Genomic DNA, 21,805 nt, shown 5'->3' on the forward strand with positions numbered 1-21,805 from the left:
TAAGCCAATACACTTTTAAAGCGGAGTTCCACCCAAAACTTCTGCTTTAAGCACTCCTTGCCCCCTGGCATGTAATTTTTTTTTTTTTTTTTTTTTAGGGGGTACATAGTTTAGAGTGGGACTTCCTGTCCCACTTCCTCCTCTTGGCCACCTAAGCAACTTCCTCCTCTCCCCCTAGGTGGCCACTCCCTCTCTACAACCTTCTGTGACAGGTCCCAGAAGATCGCCTAGCCACTAGCAGAGCACAGGCGAAAGCTGTAACGGCCAGGTGCCCACAGTGGCTATAACAGCACCAGCAGAGAGGAGGGGGAGAGGAAGCGAGGCTCCATCGCTGGACCGTAGGACAGGTGAGTGTCTGTTTATTAAAAGGTCAGCAGCTACACTTTGTAGCTGCTGACTTTTAATAAAAGTGTGGAACTCCACTTTAGGCTCAGTGTTTTTCAACCTTTTTCCAGTCAAAGCACTTTTTAGGATCCACACACCAGGAGGTGCAACAGAGTGCTTTTTGCACACATTCCCACACATGGCTTTTTTTGATGAGCTGCTCTATGCATGTAAAAAAAGGTGCCAGCATGATTTTCAAAATTGAGCAGCACCAAAACATATGGTACTATGTTTTAGCCGGAGCAAACATGCACGCATTTGCTAGATGCATAGTGAGGTCATTAAGAATTAATGGCACCCATGTGCAGCTGAAGACAGCAGCACATTTTGTGCTGTATGGGAAAACATGGTTTCACACCTGTTAACATACTGTACTTTGTGTGAACAAGCCCTAAAATGTACTCTAAAAGCTGAGTTCAAACCCCCTCAGCACAACCCCCATACCTGCTCTCAAATCTAACACAACCAACTCTCTATCCCCCACCTCCTTTTATCTGTACATTTGGCTCTGAGCAATACTGTTAACTTAGCACAGGAGGGAGAAAGTAATAACTCCTGTGTACAACAGAGGCAGAAAGCTCAGCCCACAGCTTCCCGAAGCATACAGAAAGGAGCAGACAGCCGGGGTAGGTCCTGGCTGAGGTCTCTGCCTCCTCTACACAGGAGTTAACAGGGCTCTCTCCCTCCTGTAGCACAGGATTGCTCAACCCTGAGGACACCCCACAGCGCCAATGTACTCTTAGAAACACTGATCTAAGTTACATCACATACAATATAATATAAAATGTTACATTTACAGTTAACTTCAGCAGACAAAGAAAGCCATAAAAAGTGTTTTATTAAAGCACGTTTCAAAAAAAATATTCATGTTTACATTCCACTGACAAGTCCCAGCTTTTTTGCTGAATCGTCCACTCGTTGCAGACAGCTTGCAAGCAATCCTATATGGGCCATTTTAACATTACCACTTACCAACATAACCTCTTCAGGCCTGCAAGATAAACATGTCAAGGAGAGTGAGCAAATGCTTGGATACCAAGATACTGGGGCCCAGTCTATTGTGAACTTTTACCAACCTCCTACCCTGACAAATGCAATAGAGTGTAAGGACTCATGCAGTATGGGCATTTTCCTACTTTAACCACTTGCTGACCACCGCATGTACATATGTCCTATGTTTGGTGGTGGATATCGTTATGGCAGCAGCTAGCTGCCATAACCCTGGTATCCCAGTTTTCAGCCGGCTACGAGATAAAAGTGGTCTCTGCGTGATCACTTTTAATCGGTGGCAGGAGAGGGGCCCCCCTAGGGCTGGGAGATTTTCTAAATTAAAAAAAAAAAAAAAAAAAAAAAATTTGCTTAAATTTTGAATCGATTTGCTCTCAACTCGATTTTTCCCCCCAGCCGTGATCCGGTGCCCTTTGCCGCTTACCAGCAGCGGTGGAGGCAATCGCGTCTGTCCCCTAGCTGTGCATGGAGACAAGTGAGGGGAAGATGGCGCCCACTCGTCTTAAAAAGGGCACATTTTTTTCAATGTCATTTTTTTTTTAAATGACTTATTGCATTTTAGTGTAAATGAGATCTGAGGTCTTTGTGACCCCAGATCTCATATTTAAGAGGACCTGTCATGCTTTTTTTCTATCACAAGGGATGTTTACATTCCTTGTAATAGGAATAAAAGTGACACTTTTTTTAATATAACAGTGTAAAAATAAAATCATGTAAAACAAACATTTTTTTTTTTTTTTAAAACCCCCCTTCCCAACGAGCTTGCGCGCAAAAGTGAACGCATACGTGAGTAGCGCCTGCATATGAAAACAGTGGTCAAACCACACATGTGAGGTATCGCCACGATCGTTAGAGAGCAATAATTCTAGCCCTAGACCTCCTCTGTAACGCAAAACATGCAACCTGTAAAATTTTTTAAATGTCGCCTATGGAGATTTGAGGGTAAAAGTTTGACGCCATTCCACGAGCGGGCGCAGTTTTGAAGCGTGACATGTTGGGTATCAATTTACTCGGCGTAACATTATCTTTCACAATATATATAAAAAAATTGGGCTAACTTTACTGTTGTCTTATTTTTTATTAAAGTGATTTTTTTTCCAGAAAAATGCAAGACCACTGCGTAAATACAGTATGAAAAAAGTATTGCAATGACCGCCATTTTATTCTCTAGGGTGTTAGGAAAAAAAAAAAATCCAAAATGAGGCTGGCCCTTAAGTGGTTAATATTACCCATTAGCTGCGAATGATAGTGCAGTACAAAAAGTTAAGCATCCTTGCCAGAAAGTAAAAATGCCACAAATGCTCCATTCAAAAACTATACAGCACAGATGGACATGTGACTACTTTTATTTTGACAGCTGGCAGTCAAAATACAAGTAGTGCCTGCATCTGATTGAATGCAGGCATATTCAGCCAACAATTTTCTGTCCAGCATTTTTTTTTTAAAAATGGGTTTAAATTGAGAGATGGACAGGAGGGTGGCCTACTACTGAGCAAATTTCAAAGTGCATGCACAGCCAGCTGGAATGTCTATAGGTTTTGAGGCAATGCAGTTTAAGCACATCAAGTGTAAAACCTCTTAATGCGTTAAGTAAAAATTACTGCTAACCAAATTCAAACAGGGAAATAGGCATTTTGAGGTACCCAGGGAACCTAAACTTGACATCTCCCCTGGACTCCACTGAAGCTAAAGGAGCACTGCTTACACATCCAGGCTGATACATAATTTCTGGATGCAGACATTACCACCTGGATGTTCTGGTTTACGACACCATTCTTGAATGTGGACATGTAAATACCATTACATCTGACAGCAAAGTAAATAACAGAACTAGAGCAGCAAGTCTCCTTAACCCCTTCCCGCCGACTGAACGCACATATGCGTACTCGGCTTTCCGGGGTTATACCGGGATGATGCCCGCAGCTGCAGGCATCATCCCGGTACCGTTGTTTACAGCGGGCGATCGGCTACCCGTGTATAACAACCGATGCAGCTAAAAGCCGCTCGGCTGTTATACCGGAGGAGCGGGAGGGGACATCCCCCCCCCTCCGCTGTTACCGGGCCTCCCGTGCGATCGGCAGGCCCGGTGTCCGTTCGGCTGCCTTCGGTGGCTGGGGGCGGGCTGGAACGAAGCTACGAGCGGCTTCGTTCCAGCCTTCTTGTAAATGCGGAAGCGACGTCATGACGTCACTTCCCGTTTACTCGGCTGCCAATGGCGCCGAATTTAAAAAAGTACACAGTATTCAGAATCGCCGTTTTTGGCGATCTGAATACTTTGAAGTGTAAAGGAGGGATGGGGGGTCTTTTAGACCCTCCATAAAGAGTACCCGTCACCACATATTACTGTCACAAGGGATGTTTACATTGCTTGTGACAGCAATAAAAGAAAAAAAAAAAAAAAATTTAAACACAATTTATAAAGTACAAAAATAAATAAATTAAATAAAAAAAAAAAAATTTTTAAAGTGCCCCATGTCCCCGCGAGCTCGCGCAGCGAAGAAAACGCATACGGAAGTCGCGCCCGCATATGTAAACGGTGCTCAAACCACACATGTATCGCCGCGATCGCCAGAGCGAGAGCAATAATTCTAGCCCTAGACCTCCTCTGTAGCTCAAACCTGGTAACCGTAAATTTTTTTTTAAATCATCGCCTATGGAAATTCAAAGGTACCGTAGTTTGTCGCCATTCCACGAGTGCGTGCAATTATAAAGGGTGACATGTTTGGTATCTATTTACTCGGCGTAACATCATCTTTCACATTATACAAAAAAATTGGGGTAACTTTACTGTTTGGATTTTTTAAAACTCATGAAAGTGTCACTTTTCCAAAAATTTGCTGCACAAATACCGTGTGATAAAAAATATTGCAACAATCGCCATTTTATTCTCTAGATTCTCTGCTAAAAAAAAAAATTATATATATATATATATATATATATATATATATATATATATATATATATATATATATATATATATATATATATATTTGGAGGTTCTAAGTCATTTTCTAGCAAAAAATACAGATTTTAACTTGTAAACAACAAATTTCAAAAATAGGCTTAGTCATGAAAGGGTTAATGTTACTACATACTATGGGCCTCAGGTCTACCAAGCTAGATTTAAAAAAAAAAAAAAAGACAGCAGCAAAGGACCAACAGATGGTGTCAAAACACAAATCCATGTCAGTAACAAATTAAATGCCCCTGCTTAGCACAAATGAAAAATGGGCAACTTTTCATCAGGCAGAGCGATGGTAATAAGACACCACAGCTCTGTGTTAAATGTATCAAAGTATTGTTACTATCAAAATAGAAAGGAATGACAAGTCATAAATTTGCCTGACTAAGTTTTAGTCTTTAGCAAATATATTTGTTTATGTATAAATCAATGCCCGATGTGCTAACACTAAAATCATGCAGTTGCTGTTTGCACCCTGCATAGGTTCGTAACCTGGGGCCCTCCAGCTTTTGCAGAACTACAAGTCCCATCATGCCTCATGTAACTGCCAGCATTGCAATGCCTCATGGGAAATGTAGTTCAACAGCTGGAGGACCCCTGACCTAATAGACTGGGATCATATGGTTAAATCATCTCAGGAATTAATATTCAAGTCTCAACAAAAGCCTTGACTACATAAAACAGTTTATGAATCTCATCCACTAGCAGATGCTACATTATGCAGAGCAGCAAACCTTTAATAGGACCTCAGATACTACACTTGCCATGGTCATAAGGCTCTACCCCAATTTAGATACTTGATGCAGACCACCGAAGCACACTGGCAGGAACTTAGCCCAGGGTCATGGGAAGATCTTTTCACTGTAATCCAAGAGATGCAACTAAACCTGCAGGTGATGGCACCAAGACTAATCTGATTAAAATGCGCCTTTGGGGTGTGGCAGTAATTGCTGCATTATGGGCTTTGAATTCTGCAATTTACCAACTACAGGTAGGGAAACACTTACCAAGAATCCCTACACCTAGAGGGAGAAAAAAAAAAAAAAAAAAAAATCTAGCTCAAGTACACCTAGATCAATATCTGCTCAAGGTGATCTTCATGTAAAAAGGTAAACGATTCACAAAATGCATGGCAACCACCTGAAAGACAAAAAACACACAATTACAAGTTGCAAGCATGTTCTACATACAATCCAGGAGAAAAAAAAAAAAAAAAAAAAAAAAGGCTTCATGTACACAGGACATTTTAAAACATCCTGAACGATATAACTTGATGGTAACCGTTTAAAAACATCCATTGGGCTGCGTTTAGAAGGGTTCACATTGGAAATAGTAAAAAATGTTTCTCCATTAAAATGCTTGTAAACAAAACCCGGCTAAACAGTTACCTCGTTAACAAGCTGTTACAAGCATTTGGCGTTTCAAATGCCTCTGAACATCTGTTCTGAACGCATGTTTTTGGTTTTAAAAAAAATGCTTCTAAACTTAAAGTGGATTTCCTCCCAAAAAAAAAAAAAAAAAGTTTTTTTTTTACTTACCTTTTTATGCCTGTTGCTATGTGGTCCCTCGAAATCTGGCTCCATCACCTTGGCTCCTCCGCTCGCTACTGCTCCTGGGAGATGTGCGTCATTTCCCAGGAGTCAGTAGGCTGCGCCAAAAGCTAGGTTGCCATAACGGGGCAGGCACTTGGACAACGCTGCCCGTTATGGCAACCTGTATACTTTACAGCACCGCTACAGAGCATGCGTGAGAACAGGGCAATGCATGCTGGTCCAGCAGCAGCACCGTGTCCCGGAACAGGATGCTTGTGGGCTTCACATGCATACATACACACACACACACACACAATTTGTAGTTGGAACTCAGCTTTAAGTGCTTAGAAACCACCCTGTGTACATGTACTGATAAGATAACACTGAGGAGAGTTCAGGGGCAGCTGAAAAGGACACCCAGCTGCTCCTAAACATCTGTTTACCAGCAGAAGTATGCATGAAGCCTTACCAGAAATCTTTGAGAAAGGCAGTTGCTAATTGTTTATAACCTTTTCTTTGGGGAATATATACACTTGGAATGTCAATTAAACAGTATGGAAATCTGCTATACAAGGAGTACCTGCCTGTGTTCTATTTCTGACATATGTAATAATGAAAGCTGGACTAGCACTTTTGTGCAATACTAACATTTTTTGTATTATCTGTATTTCTATAACCTGTTCCTAAAGTTTCCAACAAAGCTAAATATGTCCTGCTGAAATGCTGAACCAGATTAAGTGTTCTGCAACAAAGATATGACTGAGCCGACAGTAATAAAGCCTGGTGGGGTCACTAGATTGGCAAATAACCTTTATCAAAGACCAGCAGGGGGCAGCCCCTTCATTTTTCAGGCAAGGTTTACTTTACAAAAGCACCTCTTTATAGGAAATATTCCAAAATTCTTTATTACGATGGAACCTTACACCTACCCATATCACCAAAATCACTCCTCACGTTTCCCATATATTACAGAGCCTGTAAAGGAAATAAAGGCCTCTCGTCCCAGATCAGAAATCTCAACCTTGCACATTTCGCCTTTATCTGGATTAGCCTTGTGAAACCACTTGCCGACCAGCCGCCGCAGTTGTACTGCAGCAGAATGGCACAGCTGGGTGAAACGACGTTATGCAATGTCGCTTCGCCTTGTGGCCACTAGGGGGGCATTCGCCCACAGAGCCGATGCGTGTGCCTGGCGGTCGTGATTACCGCCATGCTCCCGCGATTGCTTGGGGCACATGGAGAACTGGGATCTGTGTTTACGGTTCTGAGGGGAGAAGTGACAGATCGTCTGTTCATACAGAGTATGAACAGCGATCTCTCTTCCCCTACACAGTCCCCTCCCCTAGTTAGAACACATCCCCTTGATCACCTCCTAGTGGTAAACCCCTTCACTGCCAGTGACATTTTTACAGTAATCAATGCATTTTTATAGCACTGATCACTGCAGAAATGCCAATTGTCCCAAAAATGTGTCAAAAATGTCTGTGTGTCCGCTAATGTCGCAGTCCCGAAAAGGGGAAAAAAAAAAAAAAAAAAAAAAAAAAGAAAAAGAAAAAAAGATCACCACCATCACTAGTAAAAAAATAAAATGGCCATAAAACTATGCCCTATTTTGTACACGCTGTAACTTTTGCGCAAATCCAAATAAGCTTATTGCCATTTTTTTACCAAAAATATGTAGAACACATATCTGCCTAAACTGAGGAAAAAAATTTTTTTTTTTTTTTTTAAATATATTTTTGGGTGAGATTTATTCTAGCAAAAAGTAAAAAAAAAAAAAAAAATATTGCGTTTTCCAAAATTGTCTGTTTATAGCGCAAAAAATTAAAAACCGCAGGAGGTGATACCAAGAGAAAGCTCTATTTGTGGGAAAAAAGGACATCAATTTTGTTTGGGTGCAACGTCGAACGACTGCGCAATTGTCAGTAAAAGCAACGCAGTGCCGAATCGCAAAAAGTGCTCTGGTCAGGAAGGGGGTAAAATTCCGGGGCTGAAGCTGCTGAACCTGGTTATATGAAGCCACTAACTTTAAGTCACATATGGTTATGACTGGAAAACAACCTCATGAAACTTTGAGGTCCAAAGTGCAATGACAAGTCGCACAAGTGTGAATGGAGGCTTAAAAATGGGAACCTAGACAATGATTGACCCCTGATATCAAGGGGTATAATTGTGTCTGAAGATAAAGACTCCAAGTCTGGTTTACACATGTTCTATCTCAGTCTGTTTTTAAAAACTTTTCCTTTTTTTGATTCCTTTAATAATTGCAAGATTTACTAATTTCCTGACCCTTACTATGGACATTTTTCTTCTTTTGTACATGAAAAATTGAATAAAAAGCTCCACTCTTAAGTTGTAATGGTGCAGCTGCCTTGCCTCTCAGGAATAGGTGTATGTGCCTTATTCATGGGGAAAAAAAAAAAAAAAAAACCCCCACAGGGTTAGGTTGTGAGGCTTCAATGGAGGCTGACATTTCCAGCCTCAGCTTAGCACTTCTGACTTTCAGCCAGCGGAACACCATGTGTGAATGTGTGACAAGTAAACCTGTCAAATAGGGATGCACCTATACTTTATTTTGGGGAGGTGGCAGGCGTTTGGGAGTTGGGTGATGGCAGGGTGAGGTAAGGTAGGCGAGGGTGGAGTGAAATTGGGATTGTGGGGTGGGAGAGTTGTGATGGAAAAGGCTGTGATCGCCTGGGGGGGGGGGTTGGGGACAGGAGGGTTATTGGGAGACATGGGGGCAGATGTGACAGCTGGTGAATTGAAGGGGAGACAACAGGCAAAAGTGAATGCAAGCATGGTACAGGAGTCTTATGCAGGAGAGGAGCTGGCTGGCCAGCACATTGAGGGAAAGAGCCCTGCTGCTCAGTACAACAGGATACCGCCCGTACAGTGTCTTCATACAGAACACCCCTTTTCTGCCTCAGCATCCAGCCAGGGAGAGAATGGATCCAGGGCTGTGTGGCCAGGGGTCAGAGCTGGAGGAGGGAGGTGTGCAGCGAGGAGACAAGGCTTGTGGGCTGTAAGGATGGGTGGGTCTGCACCCAACGATGCCACTGTCCGGAGGGGAGGAGGCAGTCAGCTCCCAAGCGGCATAACTTCCAGTATCAGAGCATTTTTGCAAGTATCAATACTCACGAAAATGGCCAATATTGGCCCTAATAACAGTATCGGTGCACCCCTGTCTAAGTTAGTATACCATTTAGGTTTGTTTAATCCCAACCAGTATCTGCCTCAGCACTGAGTTCAAAAGGAGGAACATGGCCTTACCTCCTGACATGTATTCTGCCTGTGCATACAAGTAAATAAGGATCCAAGAGTCACCTGAAAACAAAGGCTGCACTAGTGTAACACAAGACTGGAGATTCAGAAGATTACAAACCCACTAAAAATTGCTTTAAAAATGCTAAAGGACCCGCACAAAGTTCTACGGAATGCCCAAGCTTACCTGATCTTTTGAGTTAGAATCTTTTCAGAGTTCACTCAGAAAGGAGAATATAACCCTGCAGCTCAAAGCTTAAAGAAGCAGGAAAACTTCAACCTGTAATAAAATAATTTACATGAGGAAATGTTCAAACAAAAAACCCCCACCACCCATTCTCCCCACCCTGTGAATTTTTATAGCATCCGGAGTTATTTGTTTGGAAAGGAACATTGGGATGACTTTTGGCATGTTTCCACTGTGCACTGCCTGCCATGGTTAGTTTAGTTACTTTTGTAGGTCTCCAGTTTTTAACCTTTTTATTTTGAGTTGGTATGTGTCATTGCAAGTGTGCATGTGGCAATAGGCTGCTTCTGTTCAAGGTTTACCATCTATAAAGTGTGCTTTGGTTTGTTTGAACTTCCGGAGGCTAGAGACGACATTGTCAGCCAGAGAGAATTTCACTCAATTAAAGTGAATCTGCCACGTGTGAAATTCTTTGTATTGTACATCAGACTGAACTGCATTTCCTCTGTAAAATTTGTGTTGCCATTCCTGCGTATGCAGCAATTTTGGCACCTTCTATTAAGTCTCTGACTCTATAGCAGAAAGCTGCAGAGCTTTGAGCTCAACAGTGCTTTGTTCCTGCGTGTTACAGATTCAAAGTGGACACACCCAGACCGAATTTGGTATTATACTGCAACATTATTCCAGACACATTGAAAAGACTTGACTGAAACCTGTTACTTTATATAGGGAACTCCTGCGTGTCCAAATGCTTGTCTTGGGGACAGATTGCCTTTAATGTGAAACATCTCTACTGCCAAGTGCAAGGTATCCATCGTTTCCATAAAACTGGTTAAGTGTTTGTTTTGTTTTATATCCAAGTATAATATTTTGAACTAGTTATCCAGCAGTGCCTTTCCAGGTTTCATTACGTTCCAAAACTTATAGAATTGTGCACTGAGAAATATGCAGCGCAATTTTGACTTAGACTGAAAAAATAAAACAAAATACTAGTTGACTTTGCTTACCCTTAATGCAGTTTCACTTGATTTTGGTGGTTTACAGTAGAGTGATTCACTTGTTTTAGGCTGCCATGGTCTTTGGGCAGAGACATCATTTGGTTCTTCGTTAGCCTTTAGACTCTTTCCTTTAAAAGTGACACTACAGATTTGCAAATACATTGAAACAGTAACAGCACATATGGTTTGCTAGTTTTCTTTGAAAGATGGACTACTTTGGTCAACAGCAGTTATCAGGTTTTTAATTCATAACTTGGTGAGGATCCTTGTTTGCCAACAACTGCAGGCTAGTCGAGTACACATCCAGGATTAGCGTATTTTAAACCATGATTTGTTACATAAACATTTGATATATTGGTTTTGGAGACTCGGGATTGTTGCGTCTCATGGGCACACTCACACGTTAAATAGAAGTCGAGCTACTCCTTTTTTGTAGCATCCATTTAATATTGACGTTTGGGAGAATTATAAAATAAGATGAAATTTGTTTTTAGTGAGACTTTACTTTAGAAAAAAGTTACAACACTAATACACAACTTATACTACACATTGTACATTTCAGAGAAAAGCTAACAAAATCTGAAGATTAAGCATTTTAACTTCCTCAAATGATCATACTTGATGGAGGAGAAAACTTACAGGTAAAAAAGTAAAAGATAAATAAAAACAAAAACAAACTCCTCTTAGTAGTCCGCTGGTGGTAAATGCAGAGCAAACGCCACTCTCTCGTTACAGAATGTCTTTGGTCCATGTTTAATAATTTTTTTGCTTTTAGTATCTGCTTCTGCCACCTCCTCTATCAGATCTGCTTCCGCCTCTGCCGCCACCACGGGGAGCACCCCGACTTGAGCTGCTGTATGAATCACGTGGAGGTGGATAGCCTCTATCCATTGGAGGGGGCAGGCCACGATCTTGACGGCCAACTCTGTCACGTCCACTTGAGTACATATCATTTCTGCTGCTTGAGTAACTGTCTCTGCCTCCGTAGCCATCTCGAGAGCTGCCATAATCATCATAGCGACTGCTTCCACCATATGATGGAGGGGGGCCTCTTGTAGGTGGGGCACTACGTGAGTTACCTGCAGGGTCAATGGTCAGGCAATAGGGCAATACTATGAGTTACATATTACATTTCAATTTGATATTTGCAGCTGTATGTTAGGGAATCTAGTGGAAAGGTTTGCATGTAAAACAATCTAGTTGGTTGAAAAATAAAAAATTTATGAATGAGGCACTTTAAAAACGATCTCGTTTGAATTAGAACTCCAGAATAGTAGCTTAGATTGTAGTGGAGATTATGCCACATGATATCCAGGGAGTTTCATTTGCTTCACTGGCATAGGGTTATTTTTTTTTTTTGGGGGGGGGCTCTTGAACAGAGGATACTAAAGTTGCTGTTGATTTATGAATCTTGCTGTAGTGCAACTTAATATTACTCCAAGTATGGGCGAACAAAACTGGACTTTGCCATATATAGTACACTATTAGAATTTTCTGTAATGGATTTTTTTAATCTTCAGGAGGGGCAAACATGTATCCTGTAAAACAAAACCCTAAATAAAACATAACCTTACCGTAGGGCTCATAAGAGTCTCTGTAAGAACCGCCACTTGGATGATCGGAGTAATCTCTATCACGTCCCCCATAGCCATCACGATCACTGAACACAACACAGCAAGTTTAGTCTTGCATTAAAGAACAGGGAATTTAAACTAGTTTACTGAACCACCACATGGATAACAGTCAATAAAACATACCTATAACCTCTTGATCCATAATCGTCACGAGAGCTTGAATGACCATAATCCCGATAAGCATAATCTCGTGGAGGTGGTGCATAATCTCTTGAATCTCTGGAGCTGCCATAATCTCTAGAATAACTGGAGACAATGAAAGTTGCTTAGATACTACTATCCGTTTGTAGTGTTATTTGTTAAAAATATTTCTGCAACTATCAGTTCACCAATGTGTGAGCGCATCCACTATTTCCTAGGGGAGGAGAACCTTGTCACCAAACCATCTTTAGAGGGTTTGTAAACCCTTGAAGTTTTTCACCTCAATGCATTAATGCCCCCTCCCCCCATTGGCTCCTGCTGCTGTCAATCAAATCCAGTGACACGGGAGCCAGGGCCAAGTCCTGCTGTCTGTGTCAATGGACACAGCAGCAGGACTCAGGAGCGCGCCCACGCGAGTGCCCCCATGGACAGCAGCTATCCTTGGGGGCACTAGAGAAGAGGAGCGCCCCCAGAAGTTCCCAATGTGCACAACCCTTGCAGAGGAGGCAAGTATGACGTTTGTTAAACAAAATGTGCGATCTGTGAACCAGCGCAATTTCAGCGCCAGTTCCCGCATCTCTACTGCAGGCAGTTCACACTGCTCTGTGAACCCACAGCGGGTGTCAATACATTGTTAATGACACCAACTGTACGATGTCTGAGATATTACATATGCAAACCTAGGCTTAAAGTTATCGTACCACTACAAACTGGTACAGCACTGGATCAAGTGAGGACTCAAGTATAATGGGGGTAATTACAGCTACCTAAACATTGTTGCAGGAATGTGTTTAGGTTTAAAAAAAAAAAAAGTTTGGGCTTTAGAACCACTTTAAAAAAAAAGGGAAGCACTGAGAAGAAAATAAACCCCTCTCCAGTGGGGTCAGATAATCTATCCCTTACCCACTCAATATAAGGTGGGACTTAAAGTGGTTCCAAGGGTAGACATTTACACCAATGCATTTCATGCAGTCATTTGTATGACCTTCCCCCTTATACTTAACTAGTCCTAGCTTGATCCAGTGGCACTGGTGTCTCCTCACAGGACACAGGCAGTGGCCGGAACCATTGGCACCTGCCGCAGACAATGCACAGAGTGTCTATGGATGCAAACAGCCCAGCTAGTGCTTCTGGATATTAGCGGCCACTGCTACATGCTTTTACTTGACTAGTTCGCTGCCTCTAATATAGCTTTCAATGAGGAAAAAAAAAAACCTGGACAAAAGACTTGTGTGAAAAAGGCTACTAAATATATGTCTTGCCTATCATAGCGATCCTTTGCACTGTAACCATCATCTCTCGGTGACATGTAGTCATCTCTGCGTGATGGCAGCGAATCTCTGCGGGGTGGTCCACCATAGCCGTCTCTTTCACGTGACAGTGGAGCTGCAGAAAAAATTGGAAGGCAAATTATATAAAAAAAAAAAATTACAAAAAAAAAAACTTTAAAATTTTGCAAACCATTTACCTCGTCCACTCATGCCACTGCTGCGGATAGGGCCAGAAGGGGCAGATCTTTTAGGTGGTGGGCCCCCGCTGCGAGGTGGTGGCCCTCTTTTCAGTGACATTCCACCTCTCGAAGAACCTAAAAAAGGTGTTTGTAAAGATACAAAGTGAAAAAAAACTACTACATAGGTGCCAAGTGTCACCTGTCCCCAGTGATAGAGTTTTAAGTGAATGATGGCAAAAGCTCTATAAATTAGCACCAAGGACTGGGAGACATAAGCCATTTAATATACTTCAATGTGGCACTTAGCATTAACTTGAAATTACAGGTCAGGTATGACCAAGAAATCTATGCTCTTGCATCATGGAGTGTCTCCAACAGACTAGGTCTAAAAAAGCATGCATATAATATACATATTTAAATAGAAATATAGAAAAAAAAAATGTAACCCAAAGTTACAAGCAATACCATAATCACCTCCTCCTCCTCTTGACCCTCTAAGACCTCTTGGAGGGCCACGACTTCTTGGCGGAGGTGGTGGACCACGCCTACTGCCTGCTCCAAAGGACGGCTTTGTAGCTTGCTCCACCTTGATTGGCTTGCCATCTAGTGCCTGTAGAGATAAAACAGTGAGCTAAATTAAATGAAAGCCCCCCCAATATTGTACAGTATATGCCTTACGGCAATCTCAAGTAGAGAGCTAAGTTAAAAAAATACACTAGTTTTCCTGGTTGTCCAATTTTACATGAGAAGTCGGCTTCAAAAAGCTATAGAAGTTTAGTTAGTCCATGGAGCTGTGGTAAAGCCTTAATGCAGCTTTAGAATTAAATTTTCAATTTTTTAAAGTACAGGTGCTCTGCTGGCAACAAAGGACAACATAGGGTCCACATCACAGCCCAACATGTTATGAACAGGTGGTAAAAGGTAAGCCACTGCAACATACAGTAAAGGGTTATAAATGGGCAGGCACATTATGCAATTTTCTATTCTTCAGCCATGGGTTGGAGTGAAAAACCACCTCTCGATTATCCCCCCTCCCCCATCAAGAATCATGATGGGAAATCCCTCTTGCTGCACTATGGTATTCTGACAGCGGGAGATTTCCTCACCATCAGAGTACAATGATTACTGGTGCTTACGATTGCCGGTGTTCTGCCGAGAAAGTTCCCCCTGGCGGATAAGGAACCCCCCCCCTACTGCGCAGGCGCGGCGCAGTAGGAGACGGCGGAAATAGCCGAATAGAAATCAGCTGTACACGGCGCCTGTAAGAGGGCCCCTCGCGGGCTCGCCACGCTCGGCACTTTTTTATTCACCCTCTAGGTCCACTTGGCTGGTGGGGCTTGAACCTGGACCAAGGCGCCGTGTACAGCTGATTGAAGTTTTTCAGCTTTGGCTATTTTCGGCATCTCCTAGTTGTTTGAACTGCGCAAGTGCTGCGCAGTACAGGGGGGTCCTTATCCGCCGGGGGAACTTTCTCGTCAAGACACCGGCAGCAAAAAAAAAAAAAAAAAAAAAAAAAAACCCAGGCTGGTTGTACCAACATCTATTGATCTCACTACAACCAATCTCCCATAGATAATCTAACCAGTTCTTGCAGCAACTGGTCCAGGCCAAACCAGTGCATGCAATGCCTATTACACTTCCTTACCTCTTAAAGGGAGAAAAACTATTTAAAAAAAAAGGAGAGAGATAGACAGATATTTTATAGTCGCTCAAATCCCCATCTATGCCAATTAGTGTGGATTGGGGAATCTTTACCGCTGGCTGGCTGCTATTGCCAGAAATCTGCAGCTTCTGAATACCTAAACAGTGACTGGAAGCAGCTGGGTAGACACTCTAATCTGATGCATTTTTCAATATGAAATTTGCTGAGCCAGATGGTGCTGACAGGGCCACCCACAGCTCACATTACCCAATTCCTCAGGATTAGGGTTGTACCAATACTAGTTTAAGACAGAGTACAAGCCAATATAGAATTTTTATGTCATGTGACAGTGGCACCAATAATTTTTTTTTTTACAATGCCTTTTCTTGGGGGGAGTGGAAGGGGTCCTTTTTTACAATTTAACCTTTTAACTACTACAATTCCTTATTTTTTTTTTTTTATTTTAGAATCTAAGGAAGTTGGCATAGGGATGTCTCCAAGGCCCCTTAAAGCACTATGCATAGGCAGCAAAGTACATACACAGCCAAGGATCATACTGTATGCAGCCATTGCACACCAGCTTCTGATTACAGCAAAAGTCGGTCGGCTTAATTAGCTGCAAGATTACAATTATTTTTATCAGCCCTATACAGGACTGATAAAAATAAAGAATTGTGCATTCAGAAAAAGGAGCCGGTAAATTACATGTATACTGGCTCCTTCCCCAGCTCTCCATCCTGACAGATCTGGGACCGGAGGACAGTCGGGAGCGATTGGTGTGGCGGTGGGGGAAGTCACAAGCACAGATCTCACTTTATAGCTTTCAATAAAGCAGCTGACAGCCACAGGAGGGAGAGAAGCAGCTATCAGCTGCTTTATTGAAAGCTATACAGTGAGATCGGTGCTTGCAACTGCACCCACTGAACATCTGTGAGGTTGCCCATCCCCACCTGCTACACCGACACAACAGGTATCAGATTAAGCATTTGCACCAATACTAGTATCGGTGCAACCCTACTCAGGATAAAATACCAAGTTGCATATGGCCAGCACACTGACATCTTATGAGACCCTTTTATGACCATCCTTTTTGGCAATAGATGCAAACGTCTATTATATCTAATGTTCTAAACATGCAACTCACCTTTCCATTCAATTCTCTTGCAGCGTCCTTGGCATCTGCAGGACTTTCAAATGTAACAAAGGCAAACCCTCTGGATTTGTTTGTCTCACGATCTTTCATTAAAAGTACTGCAAAGAGAAAAAAAAAAAGTCAATAAAATAGTTCTATTTCAGTAACCAGCAGTATTAGCAAAATACACTGCATGCAGTGTTAAAAAAGCTCAGAACTTCTTAGAGGACAAACGGCTCTATCAGCTCAAACCTGATCAATGCCATATGTTCATCATAGCTTGTATTTAACACTGCAACACGAGATTCTCACCTTCTACTATACGGCCATATTTGCCAAATACTGCTTCCAAAGCCTTTTCTGTAGTCTCTGTGTTCAAGCCACCAATGAACAGTTTTCCAGGGCGGTCTGCTTCCAACATTGTCATTTGATCTGAAACTGGAGCAACAACATTAAATAACCTAATTAAGCAATTTCACCTTTTCACAACAAAAGTGAACTCGACCCCACCCACTACCAGTCATGTTCCACATATATGATCCTCATTTTACATTGATCACTACACATTGCTGGAGGCTGCATCACAGCATAATATGAAAGCACTTGCTGTCAGCGCTGACAAAAAGCAAATCCCATTTGTCAGCGTGGTCATATAGCCACCTCTGACCAATAAGCACTACGCATTTGTGAACGTCCTGCACAATTCATATGTTTGCCAACTACATTTAAAACGCTAAACCTAAATGTGCCAGTACTTTTCTGGATGTGCTGCATTGCCATGTATTTTGAATAGCACTACAACACACATAGAAGACAACTACGCTACAGTACACAATGTACATCCTAGTGCAAACCAATAAAAGCAGAAATGATTCTTCTTGTATTGGTGTGCATCCCAAGTTATTGCATGGATCTGTGTTGTAACATGTTACAGCAGACCTTTGTGCCCTATAACCAGATAAAATTAAAGCCGACACCTTAGGTCAGGGGAAAAAAGGGCTCAGACACAGCACTTGCTAAACTTTAAGGCTCATTCACACCAGGTGCACCATCAATCTCACACAGAAACCAATTGTTCTATGCTCTGTACAATATGCATCATTTAAAAATGCAGCATGACCGCTTTTTATTACACAGTGCAATGCATGTCATTGCAGGTCAACACACCACAGCGATTCCCAACATGCTGCATTGAGGGGGATCGGAAGAGGACGTAAACCCGATTCATAAAATTTGAGCTGGGCGTATATATCTGCAGTGTTTTGTTATTTCTCTTCAAAGCCCTAAGTACTGTAGCTTTCTCCTGCTCCGTTCTTCTGTTATCAGCTTAATAACAAGTTCTCCATCACTTATGATAAAAGCAGCCTGAGTTGTGTTGGGGAGGATGCTGTAAATAGATTAGCAAAGCCCTGAACTATTCAGCGATCAGCTCTGAAAATCTACCTACTAAGACGGGATTGTGTGCCTTTCCTCCAATCAGCTGTCTTGGCTGTATGCCCAGGCTTCACTGCAGTGTTAAACAATCTGAACTTTCTAAACAGTATATAAAGCTGAAGACAGCAGATATACATGTAAAACATATGTAGGGAGATTTGTTTCATCTCTGTATCATCTGAGGCAGTTCACTTCACTGGGTATATATGTGAGGGTGTACATCCACGTTATGTTTTACCGGAATGCTTTCTCTATATTAAAAAGGGAAAAACCTGAGGCTTGTCTTGATCCAGAGCTGTGCTGCGCCTCCTCACTGAATATAGAGGCATCGGCAGGAGCCAATTGGCTACAAATTCTAGAAGCACCACTCACAGCCTCCCATGACTTCCTCTCCCCCACTCACTGTCACAGGAGAAAGGGAGCTGCCGATCAAGTGACAAGACTAAAAATAAGTACTCAGGTCTTTTTATACAGACTAGGAAGGTAGAACTAGGCGGAGGGAACATTAAGAAACATGTTAACCTTTACCATCAACTGAGACCTCAGTCACACCTGTGCGGCATGTTAACAGGTTTTTCACACAACACCATAGGGCCATTCACTTGAATGAGCTGCCCTAGGCATGCCAAAGTAGCTCATGGAGCATTCTGCTGCATTCTGGTATGCAATTTTTTTTATGGCATGGCACAAAAAAAAAAAAAAAAACACATTTCCTACACAAGCATGCTGTGCATTTTTCAGAACACGTGTGAATGGGGCCTTAGGCCCCTTTCACACTGAGGCGGTTTGCAGGCGGTATTGCGCTAAAAATACCGCCTGCAAACCGCCCCTAAACAGCCTCCGCTGTTTGTTCAGTGTGAAAGCCCGAGGGCTTTCACACTGAAGCGGTGCGCTGGCAGGACGGTGAAAAAAGTCCTGCAAACCACTTCTTTGGAGCAGTGTATTCACCGCTCCTGCCCATTGAAATCAATGGGACAGCGCGGCTATAGCCGCACTGTACGAGGGATTTTAACCCTTTTTCGGCTGCCAGCGGGGGTTAAAACCGCACCGCTAGCAGCCGAATACCGCTGCAAGAACGACGGTACAGCAGCGCTAAAAATAGCACTGTTGTACCGCCGACGCCCCCACCGTGAAAGGGGCCTAAGGCTTTGTAATAGCGGGCAGGTGCAAAATGGCTGCGATTCTGCCCACGATACCAGATTGCGTGGCAATTGCTTGCCTAACATGTTTGGGTGCCTTTATCCCTTGATGGCAATCCAAACGCCATGCAATTCTGCCATGATTGTTGCACGTCAATCAAGCCGCAAACTGCACCCTTTCAACCACTTCCCACCGGGAGGGTGTAAAGCAGTATTAGCAAAGTACACTGCATGCAGTGTTAAAAAAGCTCAGAACTTCTTAGAGGACAAATAGGCTCTATCAGCTCAAACCTGATCAATGCCATATGTTCATCATAGCTTGTATTCAACACGAGATTCTCACCTCTCCCCCCAGCTGGTGCTTCTACTGGCTCGCCCGTGCGATCCGCGAGCTGGAGAAGTAATCCACCGGCGCCGGAAGTTGACTATAGAGATTTCCAAGGAACAGGACATCACGTCTGGCAGTAAAATACTGCCATATACTCAGTTGGGAAGCCGAGATCGTCCTGGGTTTTTTTTTCTCTCAGGCTTTCCAGCCTGTAGGAGAGATGTGGGGTCCTATAAGACCCCAGATCTCTAAAGAGGTCCTGTCACACATTATTCCTATTACAAAAGGATGTTTACATTCCTTGTAATAGGAAGTAAAAAAAAAAATTAAAGGGAAAAAGTAAAAAAAATAAAAAATATAAAATTTAAAGTGCTGCCGTCCCCACACGCAGAAGCGCATGCATACGTATGTCGTACCCACATATGTAGACGGCATTCAAACCACACATGTGAGGTATCTCCGCAAACAGAGTGAGAGCAATAATTCTAGCCCTAGACCTCCTCTAACGCTAAACAGGCAATCTGTAAAAAAACGTTAAAGCGTCTCCTGTGGAGATTTGCATACCAAAGCTTGGCACCATTCCACCAGTACACAATTTTCAAGCGTGACATGTTAGGTATCTATTTACTCAGCGTAACATCTTTCACATTATACAAAATAATTGGTCTAACTTAGTGTTTTATTTTTAATTCATGAAACTTAAAAAAAAAAAAAAGTGTTTGAAAAATTGCTGCGGAAATACCATGTGAGAAAAAGTTGCAACTGCCATTTTATTCCCTGGGGTCTCTGCAAAAAAAAAAAAAAAAAAAAAAAAAAACACAAAACAAACAAACCCCACACATTTATGTTGTTTGGGGGCGCCGAGTAATTTTCTAGCAATAAAATGATCGTTTTTACATGTAGGAGAGAAGTGCCAGAATTGGCCCAGATAGGAAGTGGTTAAAACAATAAGGAGCTTCTTTTCCGGCGATTGAGGCACCTTAGTGAAGTGAAAGGCCTGGCCCTGTGACACATTTACGTGCAAATTGCTCCGCAAATTATAAAATCACGATGTGAACCAGGCCTCATGCAAATATTTTGGGAATTTACAAGTATAGAACAGGAGGCGGTGAATGTGAGCTGAGGCCTTTACCAGCAGGCACGGCTCCCAAATCACAGGTCAGATCGGAGCCCGTGGGAACGTCCGACTACCGGAGCTCTGTACATAACCACCGACCTCACATCATAGGTCAGATCGGGGCCCGTGGGAACGTCCGACTACCGGAGCTCTGTACATAACCACCGACCTCACATCATAGGTCAGATCGGGGCCCGTGGGAACGTCCGACTACCGGAGCTCTGTACATAACCACCGACCTCACATCATAAGTCAGATCGGGGCACGTGGGAACGTCCGACTACCGGAGCTCTGTACATTGTCACCGATCTCACATCACAGGTCAGATCGGGGCCCGTGGGAACCTCCCGACTACCGGAGCTCGGGAACACTACCACTGACCTCAGTGCACATCACCACATGGACAGGACAACGGGGACTAATATCATGAACAAGAATGTGCCATGAAAAAACACAAAGTAACGGCAGTCTGCATGTTCCCCGGGAGAGAGTCCCTAGAACTATGCCCGCTTCCTGGTTGTGGCATGGCCCTCACAGGCAGCGGCCATTGTGTCCTCACAGGGATCCTCCCAGCCCACACACAAAATGGCGGCGGAGGAAGAAGCGCGGAGAGCACGCGGCCTTGCCCTCCTCCCCTCACACACCGACTATAACCCCATAATACATACAGGACCAGGTGCGGCCTACAAACACAAATCACCCCTACGTGCCGCCACCCCCGCACGCTTCACTCCCCGCGGCTCGGCATCACTGACTTCCGCCATATCGAAAGAAAACACCGCGTCGTGATCCTGAAATGGCCGCTGCCTTTCCCCGTACAACACTCGTTGTAGTCATCGACTAACTACGCCTGCGGCCTAACATTTCGCCAACTTACCTCTTCACTCACTCCTCACGAGCCGCTGCGCAACAAAATGACCGCGGACAAAGAACGCGTCTGGTTTAAATAGGTCTGACGTCACGACTCCACAACGAGGCTGAGGGCCCGGATTTCAGCCGCCGGTGACGGCGGGTCAGATATATGTGGCGCCTGTAGGGGCGCTGTGCTCCATGGGAGGCTCTGCTATGCTGGACGCACATATCATCATAAACGTTGAATCTGCAAGTTCCACTCAACATTTGGAAACAATCGTCCAGTACTCATATAGATTTATGTATCTTATAGTGCATGTCCAGCCAAACCCTTTACCCTTATTGTCGGGGAGATTTCTCCTTATGTCCCTGCTTGCGGAGACACTGGAGGATAGGAAGCAAGAAGAAATCTCCTCAAAGTGAGAGGAATTCACCTCTAGACAGTTGGAATTAGAATGCTGGAAGAGTACAGGCCTAGTGCCCCATACACACTGTTAGATTTTCTGCAGATTTCTGTCTTCAGATTTATCAAAACCATATAATATGAGGTCAAACCTCTAGAGTTTCAATTTGTGTGCAATCAGGCAGGCCCTTGCAAATCTAA

The 21,805-nt window shown here is 43.1% G+C and overlaps 1 protein-coding gene and 3 non-coding genes across 5 annotated transcripts; all 4 read right to left on the minus strand.

Annotated features, from left to right (window-relative positions):
• Positions 1 to 1,205: 1,205 nt before the first annotated feature.
• Positions 1,206 to 21,379, minus strand: RBMX (RNA binding motif protein X-linked). Of its 2 annotated transcripts, none has more exons than XM_073599233.1 (10): positions 21,227 to 21,379; positions 16,644 to 16,769; positions 16,344 to 16,450; positions 14,032 to 14,167; positions 13,576 to 13,692; positions 13,370 to 13,493; positions 12,090 to 12,212; positions 11,907 to 11,992; positions 9,335 to 11,411; positions 1,206 to 5,494 (listed from the first exon to the last, which is right to left on the minus strand). In XM_073599233.1, exons 2-9 carry the CDS (start codon positions 16,756 to 16,758, stop codon positions 11,104 to 11,106), a joined length of 1,116 nt encoding a protein of 371 aa, XP_073455334.1. In that variant the 5' UTR covers positions 16,759 to 16,769; positions 21,227 to 21,379; the 3' UTR covers positions 1,206 to 5,494; positions 9,335 to 11,103. The 2 variants fall into 2 exon arrangements, with proteins under 2 accessions (XP_073455334.1, XP_073455332.1); XM_073599231.1 differs by having other exon boundaries at positions 14,023 to 14,167.
• LOC141109145 (small nucleolar RNA SNORA70) lies at positions 15,688 to 15,821 on the minus strand. Its single transcript, XR_012236155.1, has one exon. It is a non-coding gene; the product is annotated as a small nucleolar RNA SNORA70 (small nucleolar RNA).
• Positions 16,539 to 16,611, minus strand: LOC141109151 (small nucleolar RNA SNORD61). Its single transcript, XR_012236160.1, has one exon. It is a non-coding gene; the product is annotated as a small nucleolar RNA SNORD61 (small nucleolar RNA).
• Positions 19,150 to 19,223, minus strand: LOC141109150 (small nucleolar RNA SNORD61). The gene has a single exon (XR_012236159.1). It is a non-coding gene; the product is annotated as a small nucleolar RNA SNORD61 (small nucleolar RNA).
• Positions 21,380 to 21,805: the final 426 nt, after the last annotated feature.

This window comes from Aquarana catesbeiana, linkage group LG09 (genome assembly GCF_042186555.1).
Source record: "Aquarana catesbeiana isolate 2022-GZ linkage group LG09, ASM4218655v1, whole genome shotgun sequence".
Taxonomy (NCBI): domain Eukaryota; kingdom Metazoa; phylum Chordata; class Amphibia; order Anura; family Ranidae; genus Aquarana; species Aquarana catesbeiana.